The 19903-nt window shown below is 39.0% G+C and overlaps 2 protein-coding genes across 3 annotated transcripts; both read right to left on the bottom strand.

Moving 5' to 3' along the window:
- Window positions 1-209: 209 nt before the first annotated feature.
- Window positions 210-6957, bottom strand: lrrc8db (leucine rich repeat containing 8 VRAC subunit Db). The gene is made up of 2 exons (XM_051377093.1): window positions 6405-6957; window positions 210-4344 (listed from the first exon to the last, which is right to left on the bottom strand). The coding sequence occupies exon 2, from the start codon at window positions 4340-4342 to the stop codon at window positions 1787-1789; it is 2556 nt and encodes an 851-aa protein (XP_051233053.1). The 5' UTR covers window positions 4343-4344; window positions 6405-6957; the 3' UTR covers window positions 210-1786.
- A 1011-nt stretch (window positions 6958-7968) lies between these two features.
- lrrc8c (leucine rich repeat containing 8 VRAC subunit C) lies at window positions 7969-19353 on the bottom strand. Of its 2 annotated transcripts, none has more exons than XM_051377095.1 (3): window positions 19026-19353; window positions 13280-13422; window positions 7969-11092 (listed from the first exon to the last, which is right to left on the bottom strand). In XM_051377095.1, exons 2-3 carry the CDS (start codon window positions 13415-13417, stop codon window positions 8879-8881), a joined length of 2352 nt encoding a protein of 783 aa, XP_051233055.1. In that variant the 5' UTR covers window positions 13418-13422; window positions 19026-19353; the 3' UTR covers window positions 7969-8878. The 2 variants fall into 2 exon arrangements, with proteins under 2 accessions (XP_051233055.1, XP_051233054.1); XM_051377094.1 differs by having other exon boundaries at window positions 19021-19352.
- Between the last annotated feature and the right edge of the window lie 550 nt (window positions 19354-19903).

Genomic DNA, 19903 nt, shown 5'->3' with positions numbered 1-19903 from the left:
TGGTCCTGATGACAGAGTTGGGCAGACACTAAGCAGTTACTCATATGATTGAGATGAAATTAATTTAAATTTAGTTTAACGGAGTTTCAGGTAAAAAGGTTCAACTGTACAAGTATATAGAATAATTCAAAATTAATTAAATATGTTTTGTGGTGAAATAACAATTTTGGCTTTATTTCTAGCTTTGAATAATTTGAATAATAATAGTATAATATAGTAGTAATTCCTTTATTCATATAGCACATTTTAAAACCGGATTTACAAAGTGCTGTGCAGAGAGAAGAACAGATAAAAGACAATGAGATAATAAATACATAAAAACACACAAAATACATGATAATATGCTGTTTACAAAAAGAAAAGCGCAATTAAACGTGAGAGCAAAAGTACAACTGATGTAATTGTGGGTTGGCTGTACACAAGAAAGGAAAAAAAACAAATGTATCAAAAATAATGATGGCATGATTCAAGACATTTTTAGAAGTAGAGAAAAAGTATCATGGGAAACTTTTTAATTTTGGTTTGTAACTTGAAAATATAGTACAAGTATATTTAAATTGGAATGCATTAGGTTAATAAGAATACAACTATACCTATACAATTTTTCAATTTTTTTGTGCAGCAAATGATATTGGTTGTGGTCTATACTGCAGTGGTAGAGTAAACGAGTCATTCTTGACCTTAGAAGTAGTAGTAGCAGTAGTAATAATCTTCACTCAACTTACTATCTTTTTCTGGAGCTTTCATCCATTTTTTGCAGTCTACCACAGTGAAGGGAGTTTTGCCTGCATGTCCACATGGCCGAGGCTGGTAACTGGACCTTGAGTTGAGATTGTTTTAAAGAAATTGTAGTTTTTTAAAGCATCAGTTCACCCAAATAACAAAAAAAGTGAACGTTTTTACTTCAGTATCTAAACATGCAGATAGTTTTGGTTTTACTGGTTCAAGTTTTGAGAAATCTATATCTGTGATTTCTCCTCCATATAATGGAGGGGGAGGGAATTTTGTTTATGGTACTTGCAGTGTTGAATATTTCAACAGCAACATCTCTTTCCAGACACAATGCCCTGGTCACTCTGGATAATCAACATACTTGCTGTAAACACTAAGAATATTTATTTGATTAAATATAGGTGTAATAAATTCTGAAAAGGAATGTTGCTGTTCGATTGTCTTCAAATACAATATTTTATTGCTGTGAGCACCACAGACCAAATTCTATTTGCATCCAATTTATTTGGTGGAGATGGAAACCTCTGTCAAAACCAAAATTGCCTGCATGGTTCGATATTAGAGGAAAGCTAATTTTTTTTTTTATTTGAGTGAACCATTCCTTTAGGTTGAGGTCACTCAAGTGTATCTAATCTGAGGAAAACCAAGTCAAATTGGAGAGATAAAAAGGTGGACTGTTTCAAAATGATACAAATTTCTGATCCACTGTAGATAATTTTGCATACAAAAGGTAAAAAACATAAGCAGAGTGAGCTACAATGCACCTACATTAACATTAACACAAAATGAAAAAATAAACAAATAAAAATATAAATAAATTATATATATATATAGACATGACACAAGCCATGATCATTTCTATAGTTCATTTAAAATGTCTCCAGTGGTACCGACCTTGTATGTGCTGTGGTGTGTTTATTTGATAAGTTGCTAAAACATCATGAAGCATACCAATACTGTACCCTGAACTACTTTTTCTAATGACATGATTAAAACAAAGACTACTTTACACCTAAGATGAAATGCATGACACTTGATGCCATGTAGGATGTGACTACCGGCCATCACTTAGACACTTGCACCCATTTGGAAAAGAAACACTAGATTCCTGATTGATGCTCTCTTTGACCTCCATGGGGAGTGAGTCAAAGAGATGATCCTCCACGATCAGGCAGCTCCTGCGCAGGAGGCAGCACTGACCAAGCTGAGCCGGGAGACGATCCAGACAGTTTCCCTTCAGTTCCAGATGTGTCAGCTGCGAGAGTTGGCCAATCTTCTCTGGAATGGAGGAGATACAGTTGTGGCCGAGACATAAGGTCCTCAATTTGGTGCACTTGAACAGTTGCTTGGGAACTATCTCGACTTTGTTGCCGGTGATGGCAAAATGTTGGAGGTTCTGCAGAAAGCCGACCTCCAGTGGAATAACCACTATAGAGTTATGGCTAACATCGAGGTACCTCAACTTGAGAAGGGTGAATAAGGATGAGGGTAGAGACTCAAGCTTGTTGTGTGAGAGATAGAGCGACTCAAGGTTTTTGACATGGCTAATTGACAATGGAATGGCAGTGATCTTATTGTGCCAAAGTTTGAGGCACGTCAGTCTCTTGAGGTGCTGAAAGCTGATGATTTCCTCGATGGTACGAATGTTATTAGATTTTAGATCCAGTTCCTGAAGGTTGTTCAAACTGAAGATAGCATGGGGGATTCTCTCCAGCTCACAGTTAAGTAACTCCAGTTCAGCAAGATTCATTATTTTCTTCAAGCTATTCAGTACTAAGAGCTTCGTACCATCATTATGAACAACCAACTTGATCAGATGCGGAGACAGATCGGTTATGTTTGTCGGGATCTTTGTGAGGTTGCTTTTGAGATGCAGTATCTTTAAGTGCCTGAGGTCTCGCAGAGACTCGAGTCCGATCATTTTGTTGTTTTCAGAGTTCAGGTTACCAACCAAGTATAGTTCCCTTAAGTTTTTCAGCAAGTATACCCAGCTGGGAATCTCGGCAACATCTGTAAATTTGACATGAAGGCACCGAAGGTGATCACGGAGAAAGATGAAAGCAGTTTGTTCAACTTTGGCCGGACAGTGATAGAAGTGCAGCTCTTGGAGGTTTATCATTTGTGAGATTTTAGCTGTTATCCTGGCCTCTGGGATTAATTCTAGTTTAAGGATTTCCAAATCAGTTAGATCAAACACAGCATCTGGCACTCCAGACAGCATAAAAAGATGGAGTTCCAACTTTTCTTGAGGATTGCGTGTCACATGCTGCCTTAACTTTTCAAAGGTCCACTCATGGTTCAGGCTGATCTCCCGAAGTTTGTTCTCACTCACCTCAGAGAGAAAAACACCAAAACGCTTCGAATACAGCTGGTCATACTGATCGACCATGTGGAGGAGGAACGCAAAGTCATTCTTAACATCTGGAATGTCACTGAAGCTGCTCTCCTCTCTGACTTTTTCAAATGAATACTCCTTAAGTGGTCGCCGAAAAAGCCAGAACAGTGTATATATACAGATTATGCCATAAACGCATATGATAGCAATATAACTAACAAGGAGTTTCTTTAACATGAACGCCATGTTGTGTGTACAATGGAACTTGGCGTATCCAGTCAAATGCTTTATTTCAGGCTCACACACATGGTCAAAATCAATTGAGGCAACAAAAGTCATTGTGTAGCACAGGATCAAAATGAATTTAACTGTTTTGATGACTGTCTGAATGGCATACAGTCTGTAAATCAAGTCACTGTCTTCCACATGGGCACGGAATTTACGGACTTTTTCAAACAGGGCTTTTGCTTGCTCACCATCTTTCTTGTCCAGTATGGTCATAGAAGGAACTTCACTCACAAGCTTTTCAACAGAAAATGTGACCCCAGATTTAGTTAGAATTGGGGCAGACTGGTTCGGACTGCCCTCCTCACTGCTTGTGGACAGATGCTTCAGTAGGGAGGAAGCGCCAGCCAATCTCTGCTTGTTCTCCTCCGAGTCCTCGCATGCTGTCTCAGACAGGGCTTTGGTGGTCCATGGCGATTCAAAACATTTTCCCAGTATGGAAACAAAATGTTCTATTTTGGAACTGGTTTTTGGGTACTTGAACCAGAAGTTGCTACTGACCATCAGTACAATAGTGTGGATTAGAGCGAGGTACGGGAAATATTTGGAATACCATGGAAGGGCAACATGGTAGCACATCTGGTTGACAAAAACATACTGCTGAAAATCCAGCTTGGTCCTGACACCTGTAGGCTGAGGCTGCCCAAATGTACCCGGCTGTGTGAAGTGAATTGTAGGGGCGATGCTATCAGGAGGCCTTTTAGCCATCAAAGGAGCTGCTTGCTCTCCAATGGCGCTTTCTTTGTTCCATAAACTATCAGGTGTCTCCGGCGGTTGAGGTCCCAAGAAGCCCCCTGTCCCCTCTGCAGTTTGTTCCAGAATAGGAAGACAAACCACTTGGTCCTTAGTTAACTGCATCGTTCCAGAGAATATGGCCAACATCAACATGACAATACCAAGATAATCCATGAAGACATCCCACCATGGTTTCAGTATTCGATAAGTTGGCTGAATGTCATTAAGGGAGGCTACTTCTGTGAGGGTGAACATTCCTGCAACAGAGAATATGAATTAACACAATGCTATGTTATTGTCATTACAAAATATATACAGAGATTCTTACCCCCGTAGATTTTTGTGTCCATAATGGACCTAGCAAAGTATGTTTGTGTAAATTATGGCCACCTAGATTTCACACATAGGCTTTGGCACAAGCAGCTGTAAGCTGTCTTTCTGCAGTCCAGTACAAGCTTTTTGAGTAAGGTTGAAGTTTAATCTCTCTCTGCTATCTTTGTCTTAGCAATTCCATTTATAACAAAGCTTTTTAGCTGTGACCAGTGAACAAGTAATTTTGGCAGAATGTGAATTTATGAAAATAATAATAGAAATATGTTAATGCAGGACAACGCTTTTACTTTAGCTTAGCTCCCAAACAGGATTTAGACTTGTACACAGCTACTGCTGCCCCCACAGAGGGCACAATTAATGGTGCCTTGTGGCAGTCCTTGCCAACTTGTAAAATCTAAAATATTCACGTTTACCACCAGGAATTTGTCCTTGGATGGGTAAAGTGGTAAATGTCATAAAACTCTGTTCCATATTACCTAAGTTTACATAGTTGTGACTTTGACTTTAATACAGGATGGACAACTGCAACAACAGTTACATGACAAACATATCCATATAACTTAAATTTTTCTGTCACAATACTGTATTTGTAAATGATTTGGTGTTGGCAATGAAGGCATATCCAGGCTGCTAACACAATAGAGTTTATGTCTGAATCATATTCCTATTCACAGTGATCAGTGACCAGAAAAAAATATCCAAAAGAGAATTGAGTCCTCTAATCCAATGCAATCGAATACATTCTTGTATTAAAAAATACATTTTAAAGGCAGAAGGGACAAAGAGGTGTAAATTAGTTTATGCTGTAATGTTGTTGTATTGGATCACTTTAAACTCTAATGTGTTTCTAATATTTAATTTCAATTTTAAACAGCAAGGAGAAAATATTAAAAAGACTCATTTATAACACAATGACAAAGTAGCTAAAGTCTGGATATGTACATCAGAGAACAGCTGAAGTAGTAGTCTCAACAAATACTTTTAGGAAGACAGCATTTAGATTTACTGTATTGCTTTGTATTAGACTACACTGTATATGTGTTTCTATTTTCTTGTCACTTGTCTATCACACCTAGTGAAAAATTATATTTCCTGGCTGTGCTAGTTGACAAGTATTAGCATATCACCAGTGTACACTGGATTTTGGGATACAGAGGATTGGAAAAAAGGCAAGGCCACATTTCCCAGGCACATGTGGAGCAGGGTTGGAGAGAACGGCCCTGTTACATTGTTATGGATTTAGAGAGGACTGCTCTTGAACTTGGACACAGCACAGTTGTCTGAAGAGACATGCATTCCATGTGCAACACAAAGTCTGAAAAGCAAAATGTAATCTAAAATATATATATAACACACCATTTCCATTACTTTTATTTGCACTGTGCTTTTCTGTGCATATGTAGTACCTTTCTCCAAATGAGCCTCCTTCCACAGAGTTTACAATCATATGTCCTGCCAGCAAACATGTGCCCACTATCATACTGGGGAAGCCATGACATGTTGACTGTACTGTTTATATGAGATGTTATATTTACATATCAAAGTGTTTTCCATGTAGGTTATACAAAAATACATTAAATAATAAGAAAAAAAATTCTGTGCCAACACTGCCACTGAATTCAATTGTGTGTGTTGAAAACATGAAGGTCACTACATTTTCAATGAGGCTGAAGAGCAGGCTGAGACCGGCTGCAGCGGCAAGACGCATCCATGGACACAAAACAAGAGGTGGACCTAATGTCCGTGGAGTCTTTAAACGCAGCACTAAAATCCGGGTTCCGTTGAAGAAAAAATCATGACTCGCTCAGATTACATTAGTGCACTACATTCACTGCTGCCTCATATTAACAGTCTACCCAACCCCGCTATTATTCCCCCTACATTAGAAAGCCTGCTAACGGCATCGGGCCGGAGCATAGCGTTATATTGGTGGATCTTGAATAACACTAGATGAGGTCCGGCGCTCTAAGGCACAGATACTCACCTTCAGGAGGGCTGATCCAGTTATGTCGATGCCAGCAGTAGCGAACAACGCCTCCTTTTATATGCCATGTTTCGCTGCGATGATGAAGCCGTCCATTCTTTGCATCTGTTCAACCGTGGGCCTTCTGGCCGGGCTATAAGCAGCTTAGCTGACTACCCCCACTCCGCTTCAGATGGTCGGGTCCTCTGCCTCTGACTGGCGACACAGCCGGCCCGGCAGCACCAGCTGCTGAGGTGTAGGTCGGTTTGATGTTATTCACACACTCGATCCGCCGTACGTTTCACCATCATCATCAGTGGTCATCAGTTCTGTTGTGGTGTGCAGGATAAATGTCGCCTAATGTTGCACTGGTGTTGTTTATTTCACATCAGGAGCTGATATGATGTAGCGATTTGAAAAGCTTGCACGGACTGACAGTAGAGAGGGAGATGACCCACTGAAGTTAGGGACCGTCGTAAAAGTGCAAAAAATGTAATTCTACGTTTTTATGTTTCGTTATTACAAAAAATGACATGCAGCCTCTCACTAGAATAAAAGATACATTTAGGAGGGGGAAAGTCCTGTTTGTCGTGAGAAAAACACTTAATAACTTAATACTTACTTAATACTTATAGCTAACTTTATTTTTATATGGGCATAATATTCTTTGGTCAGTGTTAAACACATTGAAACGATGATCAGTTTCTGCTGTTTTCCTCAACAGCTTTGTCATTTTATTTTGTCACATTTTCTGTTCTTGGTATCTTTGCACACTATGTAGCATAAATTACAGCCTAAGGGACATCAGTTGAACATTGTCACCGTAAAAAAAATCAAATACATAAATACAAATTTACAAAATAAGAAAAGTCACATAAGAATCCATCTTCAATTATTATTTATATAATGAATATATGATCCTATGTAGTTACCATTGTTTTTATTACACATATTTTAAAAAAAAATAATTCAATCATATAATTTTACTTTCCTTCCTTGTATGTATGTACTTGGTGAATCAAAATTCTGATTCTTTATTTAATCTAGGACTGAACCTTTTGCAGCCACAATCTCTTAAATCTCTTTGTCCATTATTTGTGTTTTCAAAATATTTGTTACACTTCCATTATGCCAACTTTATTTTTCCATCGGTGCCCCATGTATGCATAATAATAGACTAATCTTCTTTGCTTATTAATCCTCGCCAGCCAGCAGGTGACATCTTATCCCACAACACATTTCAAAACAATGTGCAGTTACCCCTTTCAGCTATAAAGAAACATAATAGATTGAATTTTATATTTTCTCCAAAATTCTAGTCAATTTAGAACATTTACTTTAGTGCATATTGCAATCCTAGGGTTAGGGTTGAGTATTTGGGGGAATTTTTTGTCAAAATCTGTTAATACTTTTTTTAAATAGTAGATTTTTGTGCTGTTAGAAATTCCAACCGAATAAATGGCATTTTTTAAGTAAATACTTTTTTATTTGTCAATAATATAAAATACTGTTTAGAAAAATCCACTTTTGTAATAGGCTGCATACTTTTTGTGCACATTTCAAGACTTGAAGAAAAACACCAGGATGACATAGTCCTTCAAGTTTAATGCACTTCAAAATGTCATCTTTCTATAATACAGAATTGTTTAGCCAAGGTATACAATGTACTTATGTATGATATATCCTTTGTTTTTTTGCATTCTCCCTGCTGCGGTCCATGTGAACTAACAGTCTCTTGGACAGAAATAAAAATAAAATATATAAAATACAGCATATGTAAGGCTACTGGCCTAAACTTAAGTGAGGTCTTCAGTTTAGATTTACATTCAGTACTTACATTGTTGTACATAGCAGGAAATGTGCTTAGAAATGGTTAAACATTTTGGGAAATAGGCTTATTTGCTTTCTCACTGAAAGCAGAGTTAGATGAGAAGATCTCTCTCCTGTCTGTAGACAAAATATAAAGCTACAGCTAGCAGACAGTTAGCTTAGCATAAAGACTGGAAGCATGGGGAAACTGCTAGCCTGGCTCTGTCCACCTACCAGCATCAATTAAGAGGCTCTAGGAACTGCACCACACCAAAAAACAGTCCAGCATGTAACTCCCTATGAAACCACAACTTGTATTTTTTTACGGATTAAACAAACAAGCTGTAACACTTTAATTAGTTGTGCATTAGTGCTGGTAAGTGTATTTTTTCACCTTTGGAAACTTGGTACTTGTCTCATCTAACTCTCACCAAGAAGGATTTATGGCCGGATAATATTTCAAAAGTTAATACTCTAACAACAGAAAAGCAACTCTGTTGCAGCCACACTCTTTGTGACAATATATTGAGTCTAATTTTTCCCTTCGTCAAGGAAACTGGAGATATAACTCCTAACTTTCTTAACAGTAGTGTAATACTAAAGTATGGTAATGAGTTCATACAAAACAAATGCTCTGAACTGGTAAACAGAACTAACAGCAGGCACTGTGGCTACAATAAGGCATTTTACTCTGCCTTCATTTGGTCCCTGACATCTGAAGGCAGAGTTTGAAACAGTGTCTCTTCCACTATAAGGCCACTGCGCTTCAAAGCACGACAGCAACCAAGCTCTTGTGGGAGAAGCTCAAAGTGGTTGCCTTTGAGCTCCAAGTATGTCAGTAGAGCTAGGTAGGAAATCTTTGGCGAGAGTATGGACAGCGAGTTTTTGCCAAGCTTTAGTGTTTTGAGCTTTTTGCAAAAGAAGAGCTCATCTGGCAGATTTTCGATTTTGTTACAGGTGACAGAGAAATACTGAAGACTCTGAAGGACTCCAATTTCTGGAGGGATGAATCGAATGTCATTGTTGGACACGTCCAGGTAGCGCAGCTTGTTGCACAAGAACAGGTGCGAAGGCAATATCTCAATCTTGTTGTGACTGAAGTAGAGGCGCTCTAGGCTACCAAGCTTCTTGATATGCTCTGGGATATACATGATACCATTGTACCAAAGTTTGAGGCAAATGAGTTTTCGAAGATGTTGGAAGCTGATAATCTCCTCTATTGAGCGAAGGTTATTCTCCTTAAGGTCAAGCTCCTGCAGATTCGTCAGGCTGAAGATTGCGTGTGGAATGCGCTCCAGATCACAACGCACTAGCTCCAGCTCAATAAGATTGGACATCTTTTTCAGGTTGTTGAGCATTACTAGCTTAGTGCCATCATTGTGTAAGTACAGCCGCTGCAGATGGTTGGAAACGTCCACTATAGACTGGGGTATCTTGGTCAAATTACTCTTAAGGGAGAGGGTTTTCAAACACTTCATCTCCCGCAGTGACTCAAGAACTATATTTTTGGAGGCATCAGTGCTTAGGGATCCAGTGAGATAGAGCTCCTCTAAATTGCGCAGGCCATACATCCAATTTGGAAGTTCCCTGTTATCATCAAACTTCACACGAAGCACTTTCAGGTTCTCTTTGAGGAAGGAGGTAGCTGTTGTGTGAGACTTTAAAGAGCACTGGTAAAGAGACAGCTCCTGAAGGTCTTTCAGCTGAGAGACTGAGGCAGGGATGGTGACATTGTTGATGATCTCTAGCTTTAGTGACTGCAGCTCTGTCAACTCAAAGACAGTGTCAGGTAAACCAGGGAGCATGAACAGCTGAAGTTCAAGTCTGTTGTTGGAGTTAGTCAGCAGTTTCTGACGCAACTTCTCTGCAGTCCACTCATGGTTGAGGTTGAGCTGTTTCAGTTTGTTCTCACTGACCTCGGATAGAAAGACTGCAAATCGTTTAGAATACAGAGGGTCATACTGATCAATCATGTGTAGCATGAAAGCAAAGTCGTTCTTGACGTCTGGGATGTCATTGATGCCTGTTTCCTGTCGCACATACTCAAAGGAGTATTCTTTCAGTGAGCGGTAAAACAGCCAGCAAGAGGTGTATAGGCTCGTCAATCCATAGACAGCCACTAAACACAGGTAACAGTAAGAAAGCTTAGAAAACAAATGAGCCATAGTGTGATTACATTGAAAGTCATTATAGCCTGTCATTTCCTGGATGTCAACTTTGCAACGTACTGTATTCCGCACTTTATTCACTAGAGAACTATTATAGCCAATGATCAGGAGGAATTTAAATACCTTGAACACTGTCTGGCGAACATACATAAGATAGAGGATGTCTCCTTCCTCAACATGCAAACGGAACTTTTTTACCTTTTCAAAAAGAGCTTTAGCCTGTTCGCCCTCTTTTTTATCAAGAACACTTGCTGATGGCTTGTCAACTACAATCTTTTCTGGGATAGACCGGAGAGACTGTGTCCTTTCCAAATCGCCTTCTCCGGGAGACACAGCAAGGTTGGACCTAGAAGTGCCACTCTTTTTGTGGTCCTTTTCTTCGGGATTTTCTCCAGACACCTCCGACAAAGCTCGTGTGGTCCAGGGAGAGTCAAAACACTTGCCAAGCATAGAGATAAAATGCTCAATTTTAGAGCTCGAGCCAGGGAATTTGAACCAGAAGTTGCTACACACCATAAAAATTAGAGTGTGCAAAAGAACTAAATAAGGAAAGTACTTGGCATACCAATGCAGAGCCCTCTCATAACACATCTGATTGATGAAACTGTATTGTTGAAGATCCAGATCGGTCTTCCGGCCTGTCATTTCTCTTGGTACAGCTGAAATATTGAATTGCAGGTCCATGTCAGTTGTGTTCTTGTGAGGAAGGCATATGATTTTATCTTGCATTACCTAAAACAAAATGTAAAAAACAAAAACAACAATCAGTGTGTGCAGCATTCGGACATTCAGACCAACATTAGTTGCGTTGATGCAACTGGAGTGCCAGTGCTTACGGTTCTGACCAAAAACTGCAGGGCTGTCTGGCAAAAAAGTTGAACCTGCCTCAACTTTTGCTGGAAGGCATTGCACCTTATCTGGCAGGGTACTTTTTTGGCAAATCAAATATGTCCAAGCTGACATTCCTGGTAGGTTACTTTGTAATGTCAATGCCATATTTATACTGTTTGCCTCACAACTGTAATGGCAAAAGATAAAATGATTGCCACTATGATAACTTTCCAGAGCAGTGAAATCCTTCCTCATGATAACATAAACAGTTGCAGTGCAATGCAGTGTTTTGGTGATTGATAAGCCTTCAAACAGGGCTGTTTTCAGTCTGAAGGTCCACTTAAAAAAAGCAGATTGATTCTGAAGAAAGACAATTTCTTGGCCATGTGTACGCAAACCAAGGTTTCTAATCGGCCCTCTACTTTGTGCATGACAAAGTCTCCAAAGAGGGAGAGCATTGCTGTGACAGTGGAGTGGTGGTATGAAAGGAGAGATCATCACAGGTATCACATTTAAAATGTTGCTGTCCATCTAGTCTAATAAGTCTGACTTCAACTGAAACTAATACAGTATCCTAAAGAAGCATTTGACTATTATATTACATTTGTGCTTTGCTGTCACACAGTAGACCAATGCAATGTTAGATCACTGAAACATATAAAATAGGTACTGTAAGTAAGGTAGTTAATGGCCATGTTCAGTCCACATGCACACCTGCATACAGCACAGGCACTGTATATCACCTCTATTTTTACTTCTATCTTTGTGCTTCTTATTCATTCCTAGTTCTTTTTCGCTAAGTGTGTGACCCACATGCATTCTCTGTTTTTCTTCTTTCTTTGTAACTGCTCTTTACCCCATCATTATTTCTTGTTTTTTGACTGAGACAAGCGTGCAAGAATTCCAATAGATAGATAGACTTTATTAATCCCCGAAGGGAAATTGAGTGCTTGTACTCTGTACCTGCGCTAATGGCAAACCTGATTTCTCTGAGTAACCAGTTTACAAAGTGCGTGTAAACGTACTGAATACTGACTAGAAGTTGACATCAGTATACAACAAATGCCTTTCATGTTTATTTGTAATGTAAATAATGAAAAACAGCTGCTTCACTCTGCAATGGTAATAACAGGAAACGGGCACTTTAATTTAATGGTGGGAGGTCGGAAGGGGAGACATTTTGTGCACTCCGTTTATCTTCTTGATACTCAACCCATTACAGTAATATAATCTTAAACTATTACAGTATGTGAATGCAAACAAACTCTATTTGTAAGGAGTGAATACTAAAATTCCATTACTACTATAGTAAGGTCAATGCAGTTGTGCTGCAGCACATCACAGATCAAAATGCAAAGTCAGGTCTGCAGAGGTCTCTGAAGAGCTGCTAGAATTTTTTACAAACTCAGTCTCTCTGTGTATTTCTCCCTCTAACTCTAAAGGCAGGGATTATTGTGTTAGGCAATGTAGTAATTACACAAAATGGCATGTTGATAATGCTCTGACTTAAAAAGTAAACTTGGCTTCGTGATTAATTATCTGCTCAATTTACTCACTATTTGATGATGTCCAAACACTGACTAAGAAACAATAGCTGCTTGCACCCTGATAAATTTCCTGTTAACAGTTTTTCTAAAATGTTTTGGTATAATTTCCAGGATTTACACGACAGAGTATCGCAGGAGTCAAAACATGTTCCTGTTCCAGAGAGAGAGACGTTAAGTGCTAGGCCAAAAGAGTTTGGAATCTTATGTTTACTAAGCGGGGCTGGGTGGGTAAATGTTTCCACTGGTAAACTCCTGATGGGCTGAATGCTTCCTTTGCTGCACACAGTCCAGGTCGTAAAAGCAGGGAATTAGTGGTTCTGTGTTTTTGCCAAAGCAGCAGGCAAAGCAGTAATGTTGTATCAGAGAGCCCGAAGGCCTGTTGTAGCAAATTCAATTACGCAGGATTTAATGGGAAAAATAGTAGGGCAACTCAAATCTGTTGAAGTTCAAACTCATGTTACTTTTGGCTACATTTCTCCTTGACTTTCAAAGAGATGGTTACAGTTAAAAAGTAGAAACCCAACACAACACTGTTACTGACCTGAAGAGTGCATCCAAAGACAGCAATCATGAGCATGACTACAGAAAGATAGTCGGTGAACACATCCCACCACGGCTTCAGGACTCTGAACGCTGGCTGCTGTTCAGAGAACTGCCGGAATTCCATCACAGGAATCATGATGCCTGTAACAAAACAATGGAAAATAAGCCCACGTGGCTTTTAGTCCATACAATGGGTAAAATGGTTTGACCACAGATCCTTGAAACAATGACATTATTTAACTATATAAAATGGTATTCTGGTTCATAGCAACTTACAACACACAATCACAAAAATGACAATGATGAAGTATTAAGTATGACCAAACAATACCAAAACAAATGACACTCCCATCAGCCTCAGCTGTACTTTGTGTTTAGTGCTAATTCGTATGGCAGTGTATTCATAAGAATCCGGCAATACGATACGTATCACGATATGGGGTTACAATTTATTATATTGTGATGCATTGCAATGAAAGCTGAGAACCAGAACTGTTGGATCTGCATTTGTGTTTATCTGTAACATCCTACATCATAGCCCTCAGTTTTTGTTTACAACGCTGCTATCTAGTGGATGGGGGCTTAAACAGAAAAACCGATAGTGTTTTTGAGAATGGATACAATATCACAAAATAAAACACAGTGATACGATATTCTTTATATGTGTTCTTACACCCTACTCATTAACAAAGGTTAGTATGATAACACACTAAACTATGAAGGTGAGGATGGTAAACATACCTGCTAAACATCAGCAGGATAGCATTGTCATTATGTAGGCATGCTGATGTTAGCATTTAGCCAAAGCAACACTGTGCCAAACATTGTGCCTCACAGAGCTGTAGCTGTAGACTGTTCTGAATCAGGACTCAAAAACCCAAATCGTCCTCCTTAAGCACTCTCCAGAGAGGCTTTGAATCTTGAACCTTTTCCCCTTGTCTTCTTTGAAATCAGCTCAAAGAGAAACCACAAAATACATCATGTTTCCTCAACTGATGTTGTGTCTCTTGTGGAGCTTCAATATTATACAAATGCACTTTACAAATGTAATTATTTAAAAATCGGGGGCGGGGGGGACTAAATAAATGACACATTTTGTAGAGCTCGTGTCAAGTGGACATTAACATCATAGCCCAAGAATCCCATGTTTGTAAAGTGGCTTTATAACTGAGTTATTCAATAATTGAGTAAATTGTTTGATAATACAATTTGATTTAATCTGAAATAAACCAGGTCTTCACCCTGTCCTTGTTTACACCCAGAATGGTCTTGGAGCTATTAATCTCTTAAGGGGCTATTAAATACCTGTCTTTCAGTGATAGTCTGAAAAAGAGTGGCGTATTCCTGATGCTGCTCTCTGCTCACACTGTCTGTGGTCACCTTCTGTAAAGTGCTTACTACAGCTGCAAGTGTCCTATTTCCAATGTCTGTGTGGCAATAGGTGGCTGCAGTGTCATTCAGAATTAAAAGGCCTAGGCAATAAAACAAATCTGTATAAGCACTGGTAATCTCTATAGTAAAATCTCAGTGGTTAATATTTTTATCATGATTCCATCACAGCCTTTGAACGGTGTATTTAATGGGCTGATGGAAACAATAAAAATGCTAGAAATTTAAAGGGCCAGTGTGCTGGATTAAGTGGCATCTAGCAGTGAACCAACTGAATATCCCTAGTATGAAAACAGGAAAGGCCCTATCTAGAGCCAGTGTTTGGTTTGTCCGTTCTGGGCTACTGCATAAACATGGCGGTTCAACATTGCGGACATGGTGGAAGAGGACCCGCTGTAGATAAAAACAGCTCATTCTAAGGTATTTATTTCATTCTAAGGTGTTATTTTAAGGTGATTATACACTAATGAAAACCTGTGAATAATATATTTCATTTCTGCCAGTAGATCCTCCTAAATCTGACACACTGGTCCATTAAAATACAGTCTAGATACAAATGTGTGGTATGTGTCTCATAGCCAAAGCAATGAATAATCTACAAGGTGCCAGACCATAATGTAGAGTGTTTCATCACCTGCAGCTCCACAGGTGCTGTCAATAGCTGAATACTTCTACACTCAAACTTTAGTTTATTATTAATGAGTTTAGCTGTAAGGTATTGTTGAATAGGTTGATAAAAGCGTGGGGGCTTTTAGAGGGATCATAATTTTGATAGTTAGAAGTTTTAGAACACAAAATGTCTATCGGTTCTTCCATCTCACTGTCATAACAACAGGAAGGATGGAGAGTAGCCATTCAGAGGATGTTTACACTAAACTGATGGTTGACTTTAAAGGTTCAGTGCAGCCAAATCACTAGAACCAATTTTTCTTACTTAGCCCTAGAACGGATAGACTGGCTCTGCAGGGCTGTTCATAGATCAGTTCATAGATAAGATCAGTTTATATAAGGGGTTCCCAACTTCTGTTCAACTGCGGACCGTTGACAATTCTGTGACCACTACATTCAGGTAGTGTCCGCACATAGATTTCTTGTTCTGCTGAATGCTGAAATGTGGTGATGATGGATTGGTTATCTTGTATGCTGTTGCCCTACTCAAGTTCAAAATCAGTATATTTTTGTTATGGGCGTGACAGGGAGCGATAAAGAAAATTGCAGCACAGACCGCAAAGTAATTACGGCAAAAAGTAGTTTATAATAGCCTTCAAAGTTACATAACATTTTTGTTTTTGTTTTTTTGCTGAATAGACTTCCTCATGACTCTTTAACAGATGTTCCGAGGCTCAGTACCAGTCTGCAGTCTCAGGGTGTAAAACCTCTGGCTTATGAAACTGGTAGATGAAACAACCCTAATATAAAGTAGTTCAACTAAGCTCCATCTGAACCGGCTACAACAACAAAATGATGCTTATGTGTTAATGCTTCAGTACTAATAATCCAACAACATAAAATACAGTATTCTAACACTGAATGGAGCTTTTCACCATAATACTTTTACTTTTGGTACTTTAAGTACAATTTGATGCCAGACATTTCAGTGCAGTACTTGTACTTGTACCTGCGTGTTTCACACTGTGATATTACAACTTTGTTTAGAAGGGACCTGGTATTTACATTGGGTCTTGGGTGATCCGATCACAAGTGGACAGCTTTTATTACAGGTGTGAATGCACCCAAGACGCACTGAGGATGACGCATTGAGATCTGATCACTCAGGCCACAATCGGAGGTGGTCTGGGACTCATGTGACTACATTCTTGAAGCAGTGTGTCCTGGGACACATTGAAGGACTGCCTGTTCAATTGACGTCCTGTAAGTACACACAAAACACGCTGTCTGATTTACATTTCCATTTGGTTCACGGGAAAGCAAATTACGTGTTTGGATCTGTTTCAACTGATTTAACCACTGCACTAGTAACTGCAATGTCCAATATAGTTCGAGAGTTGGTGAGTGAGGAGGAACTTATTTGGGTCTTCATGTAAATTAGGCAAATGTTACACATTAGTTTGTATAAGGTTTGAATATTTTTTTAGATTAATTTTTTTAATGCTGTGAGTGCCCCAAAAACCTTGTATTTAACTGGTCCACCAGCAATTTAACATTGCATTGCCATAAAGATGGGGAACTCTTTTAGATTATCAAAGAATGGTCAAAATCAAAGCAGTAGAGGTTGAGATATTTTGGCTTTGATCCTGAGTTTCCCATAATGCAACACTATAGCATCTTTCATTAGACCCTCTGCCTCCAAAACCCAACACCTCTAGTTTGTAATGACTTTTCTGTCCCTCCAGACCCCAGTTCAATTCTGCAATGTTGCTGTAGTTCCCTGAGAACTACTAAGAGAGGATTTTCATACACAATCCAAACAAACAGCTTAATTCAAAAAAAGAAAAAAAGACAAAAAAAGAAATTGACAATTACATGTTCCTCTTTAATTTGATACCAAAGATGTGTCATATGTTCGATTAAACAGATCTAATATAACACCAGACAAACATCCTGCCCACACAGCAATGTTACAGTGTATGAACAAACAACAGTAATGAAGCAGTAGGTAGTGTCTTTGGCAACTTATATGAGAAAAAATCGCCTAATTCATATTTGCTCTGTATGTTCCGCTGTTTACTGATGGTGATTATGTGATGTGATCCCAAGCAGGATCTCTCCCACAACACAATTGTTTGGCTTTCATAAGTTATAAAGATGGGGAAACTTAAGCTTTAGACATGCTATATGACTTTCAAAGTTGTCAGCCCTTTGTACTGTTCACACTACACAACTTTCAGTCTTGTAATCGGGAGTCTTGAAGTTTCATCAGGAGTACTTAATAACACCATTAATAACAAGCACATCATGTTTCATTTGGAAAGTAGTTCAAAAGTACCATTTACAGCATGCTGCTGTTAGAAACAGAATAAAATAAGCTGATAATTAGCCTGATCAGCAAGCATCAGCCATCTACACATATATTATTAAACCAAGAATCAAACTAATAACTAACAGCAGCTAATGTCAGAACCTTATTGTACTTACCTAGTGTTTCTGTAGTGGTGTATTATCAGTCTAAATTCAACTTTATGCTCCCTGTGCCAATCTCCCTTAATGTGTGCCAATATGACATTTTAACAATTCTTAATGTGTTGTAAAGACACATTACTCTAGAAAACTCAGGCTAAGGGGCATCATATGTAGTGAGTCTTCTGCTAAATTCTGCATCAATATAATACTGAAAGATAAACTGTATTCCAGACAAACTTTGTTTGTTCCCAAAATAGTTGGCGAGTGGAAAATCTGGGCTTAAATCACGTAGTGTGAACTTGGCATTAGTTGGCCGAGCCATTTTTAGATTCACAAGAGGAAATTGGGGGTCTAGAGGGTTAAGCCTAAAACCATCTGTAGAGATCCTTGTGACAAGAGGACTGAACCTCGTATGTAAATTTGGTGTGCCCCTCTAATGTATGTCAGGGGCTGATTTCTTAAAACTTGGGCTAATAAAATCAAATTACATGACTGTATACCAAAAGTGGTAAGTGAGAAAATGAGTTTGTTAGATTTTTGTTATTTGACTGTACGGCCCTTTAAATGTTTTAATAATAGTGTGGATTCCTGAAAGTAGCACAGAGAAAAGTGGGGTGAGGAGGCTTTCGGATCAGCAGCTGAAGCCTGTAGTTTGTTGTAGGTAGATACTTAGGAAAAATCCTGTCTTTCCACTGGATGAGTCAGCCATTGAGTTAAGCTGACCAGGCCATATCCTTGTCCCTTCCTGACAGGAAATTTGTCTGAATCCCAGATATCCAAAAACAGACATGTTTGGAACACACCCAGCCCCAGGCATACAAAAAGTCCTGTCTCGTTAAGGACATGGAAAAAACCCACCCGCATTGCAGGAGAAAAAAAGAATATCTTGGGTGTTATTATTAATGAGCCACACTTCTGTAGACTTTATCGTGAAACGCAAGCTGCTGAAAAAGTGCAAATACAGTGAGAGGAGCTGTGATTCAGCCTGTGATCAGCACTAACCATCAATGATAAGTCATCCGGTTAGGAGCTTGAGTTCCCCGCTGTAATACTGAGGATACATTATGGGGGGTGAACTCTGCCACATCTGAACGCTCTGAACGGCAAACTAACGTATTCCCGATTGTTTGTACAGCAGGTAAACTAACGGTCAGCTCAGTGTAAACTATTGGCTGAGACGCTCCGCCGACCGCAGATTAGGTTATTATCCATATGTCGGACCAATATTCTCCCTATTACGCAGAGATCAGAACCGCGTTCGGGACTTACCTTACCGTAGATGACGGCTGGAGTTGAGGGTCTGCGAGCTCGGCTTTCACGCGATGAGGTCTCGGATCATGATGTGTGCGCGGTCCCCCTTCGTTTCTGTCCGCTAACCTTCCTGGATCCTCGGCCAGACCATGCAGGCATGTACTGTCAGCCACAGGGGCGTGGACTTCTGAGGAAAGCCTGGCAGACACTTCACTGTTTGTGATGTAGCCTATGTTGTTTATGAGACAGCTGAGGGTTGGGGGGGGGCAAAACTGCAGCAATTATCTGCTACTCTCACAGAAACAACAACAACAACAACAACATTATCCACTTATCTATTAAGGCATGGTTTCACATTTGCCTTTTCAACATGGTGAATGAAAGTATCTTTTACTTACAGACAGTGAAAGAGTATATATGCCAGACAGTGTACTCACACCATGTACTTAAGTAAAAGTACCAATACAACAATGTGATAGTACTCCGTTACAGGCAGACTTGGGGCGTAATGGATTACATATAACTGGGTTTTCTATTGAGGATACAAAAAAGGTAACTGTAATCCATTACAGTTACAGAAAACAGATTTCAGTTACATTTAGTAAAAATTGGGATAATTTAGTAGGATTACAATTTTAAAATAAATCATTTTTTCTATAAAAAATACACAAGCAGAGGACACATTTTTGATGCCAAAAATCTTTTCATTTTACATTTTCTTTTCTATGGTTACATTGTTCTGTTTTTAATAATATACATTTTATTTAAAGGCACTCGAGGAACACCGTACAATACATAAAAATAAAAAACAGTAAGAAATAAGAAACAGACAGGAAAAAGACAATGTGGAGAGTTTTTATCTGCATATTTGGTGTTGAGGTAATCCAAAGGTAACAGAAAG

Source organism: Dicentrarchus labrax, unplaced genomic scaffold (assembly GCF_905237075.1).
Source record: "Dicentrarchus labrax unplaced genomic scaffold, dlabrax2021, whole genome shotgun sequence".
Classification (NCBI taxonomy): Eukaryota; Metazoa; Chordata; class Actinopteri; family Moronidae; genus Dicentrarchus; species Dicentrarchus labrax.
Note: the sequence above shows the minus strand (reverse complement) of the source record. Positions and strands in the feature narration are given on the sequence as shown.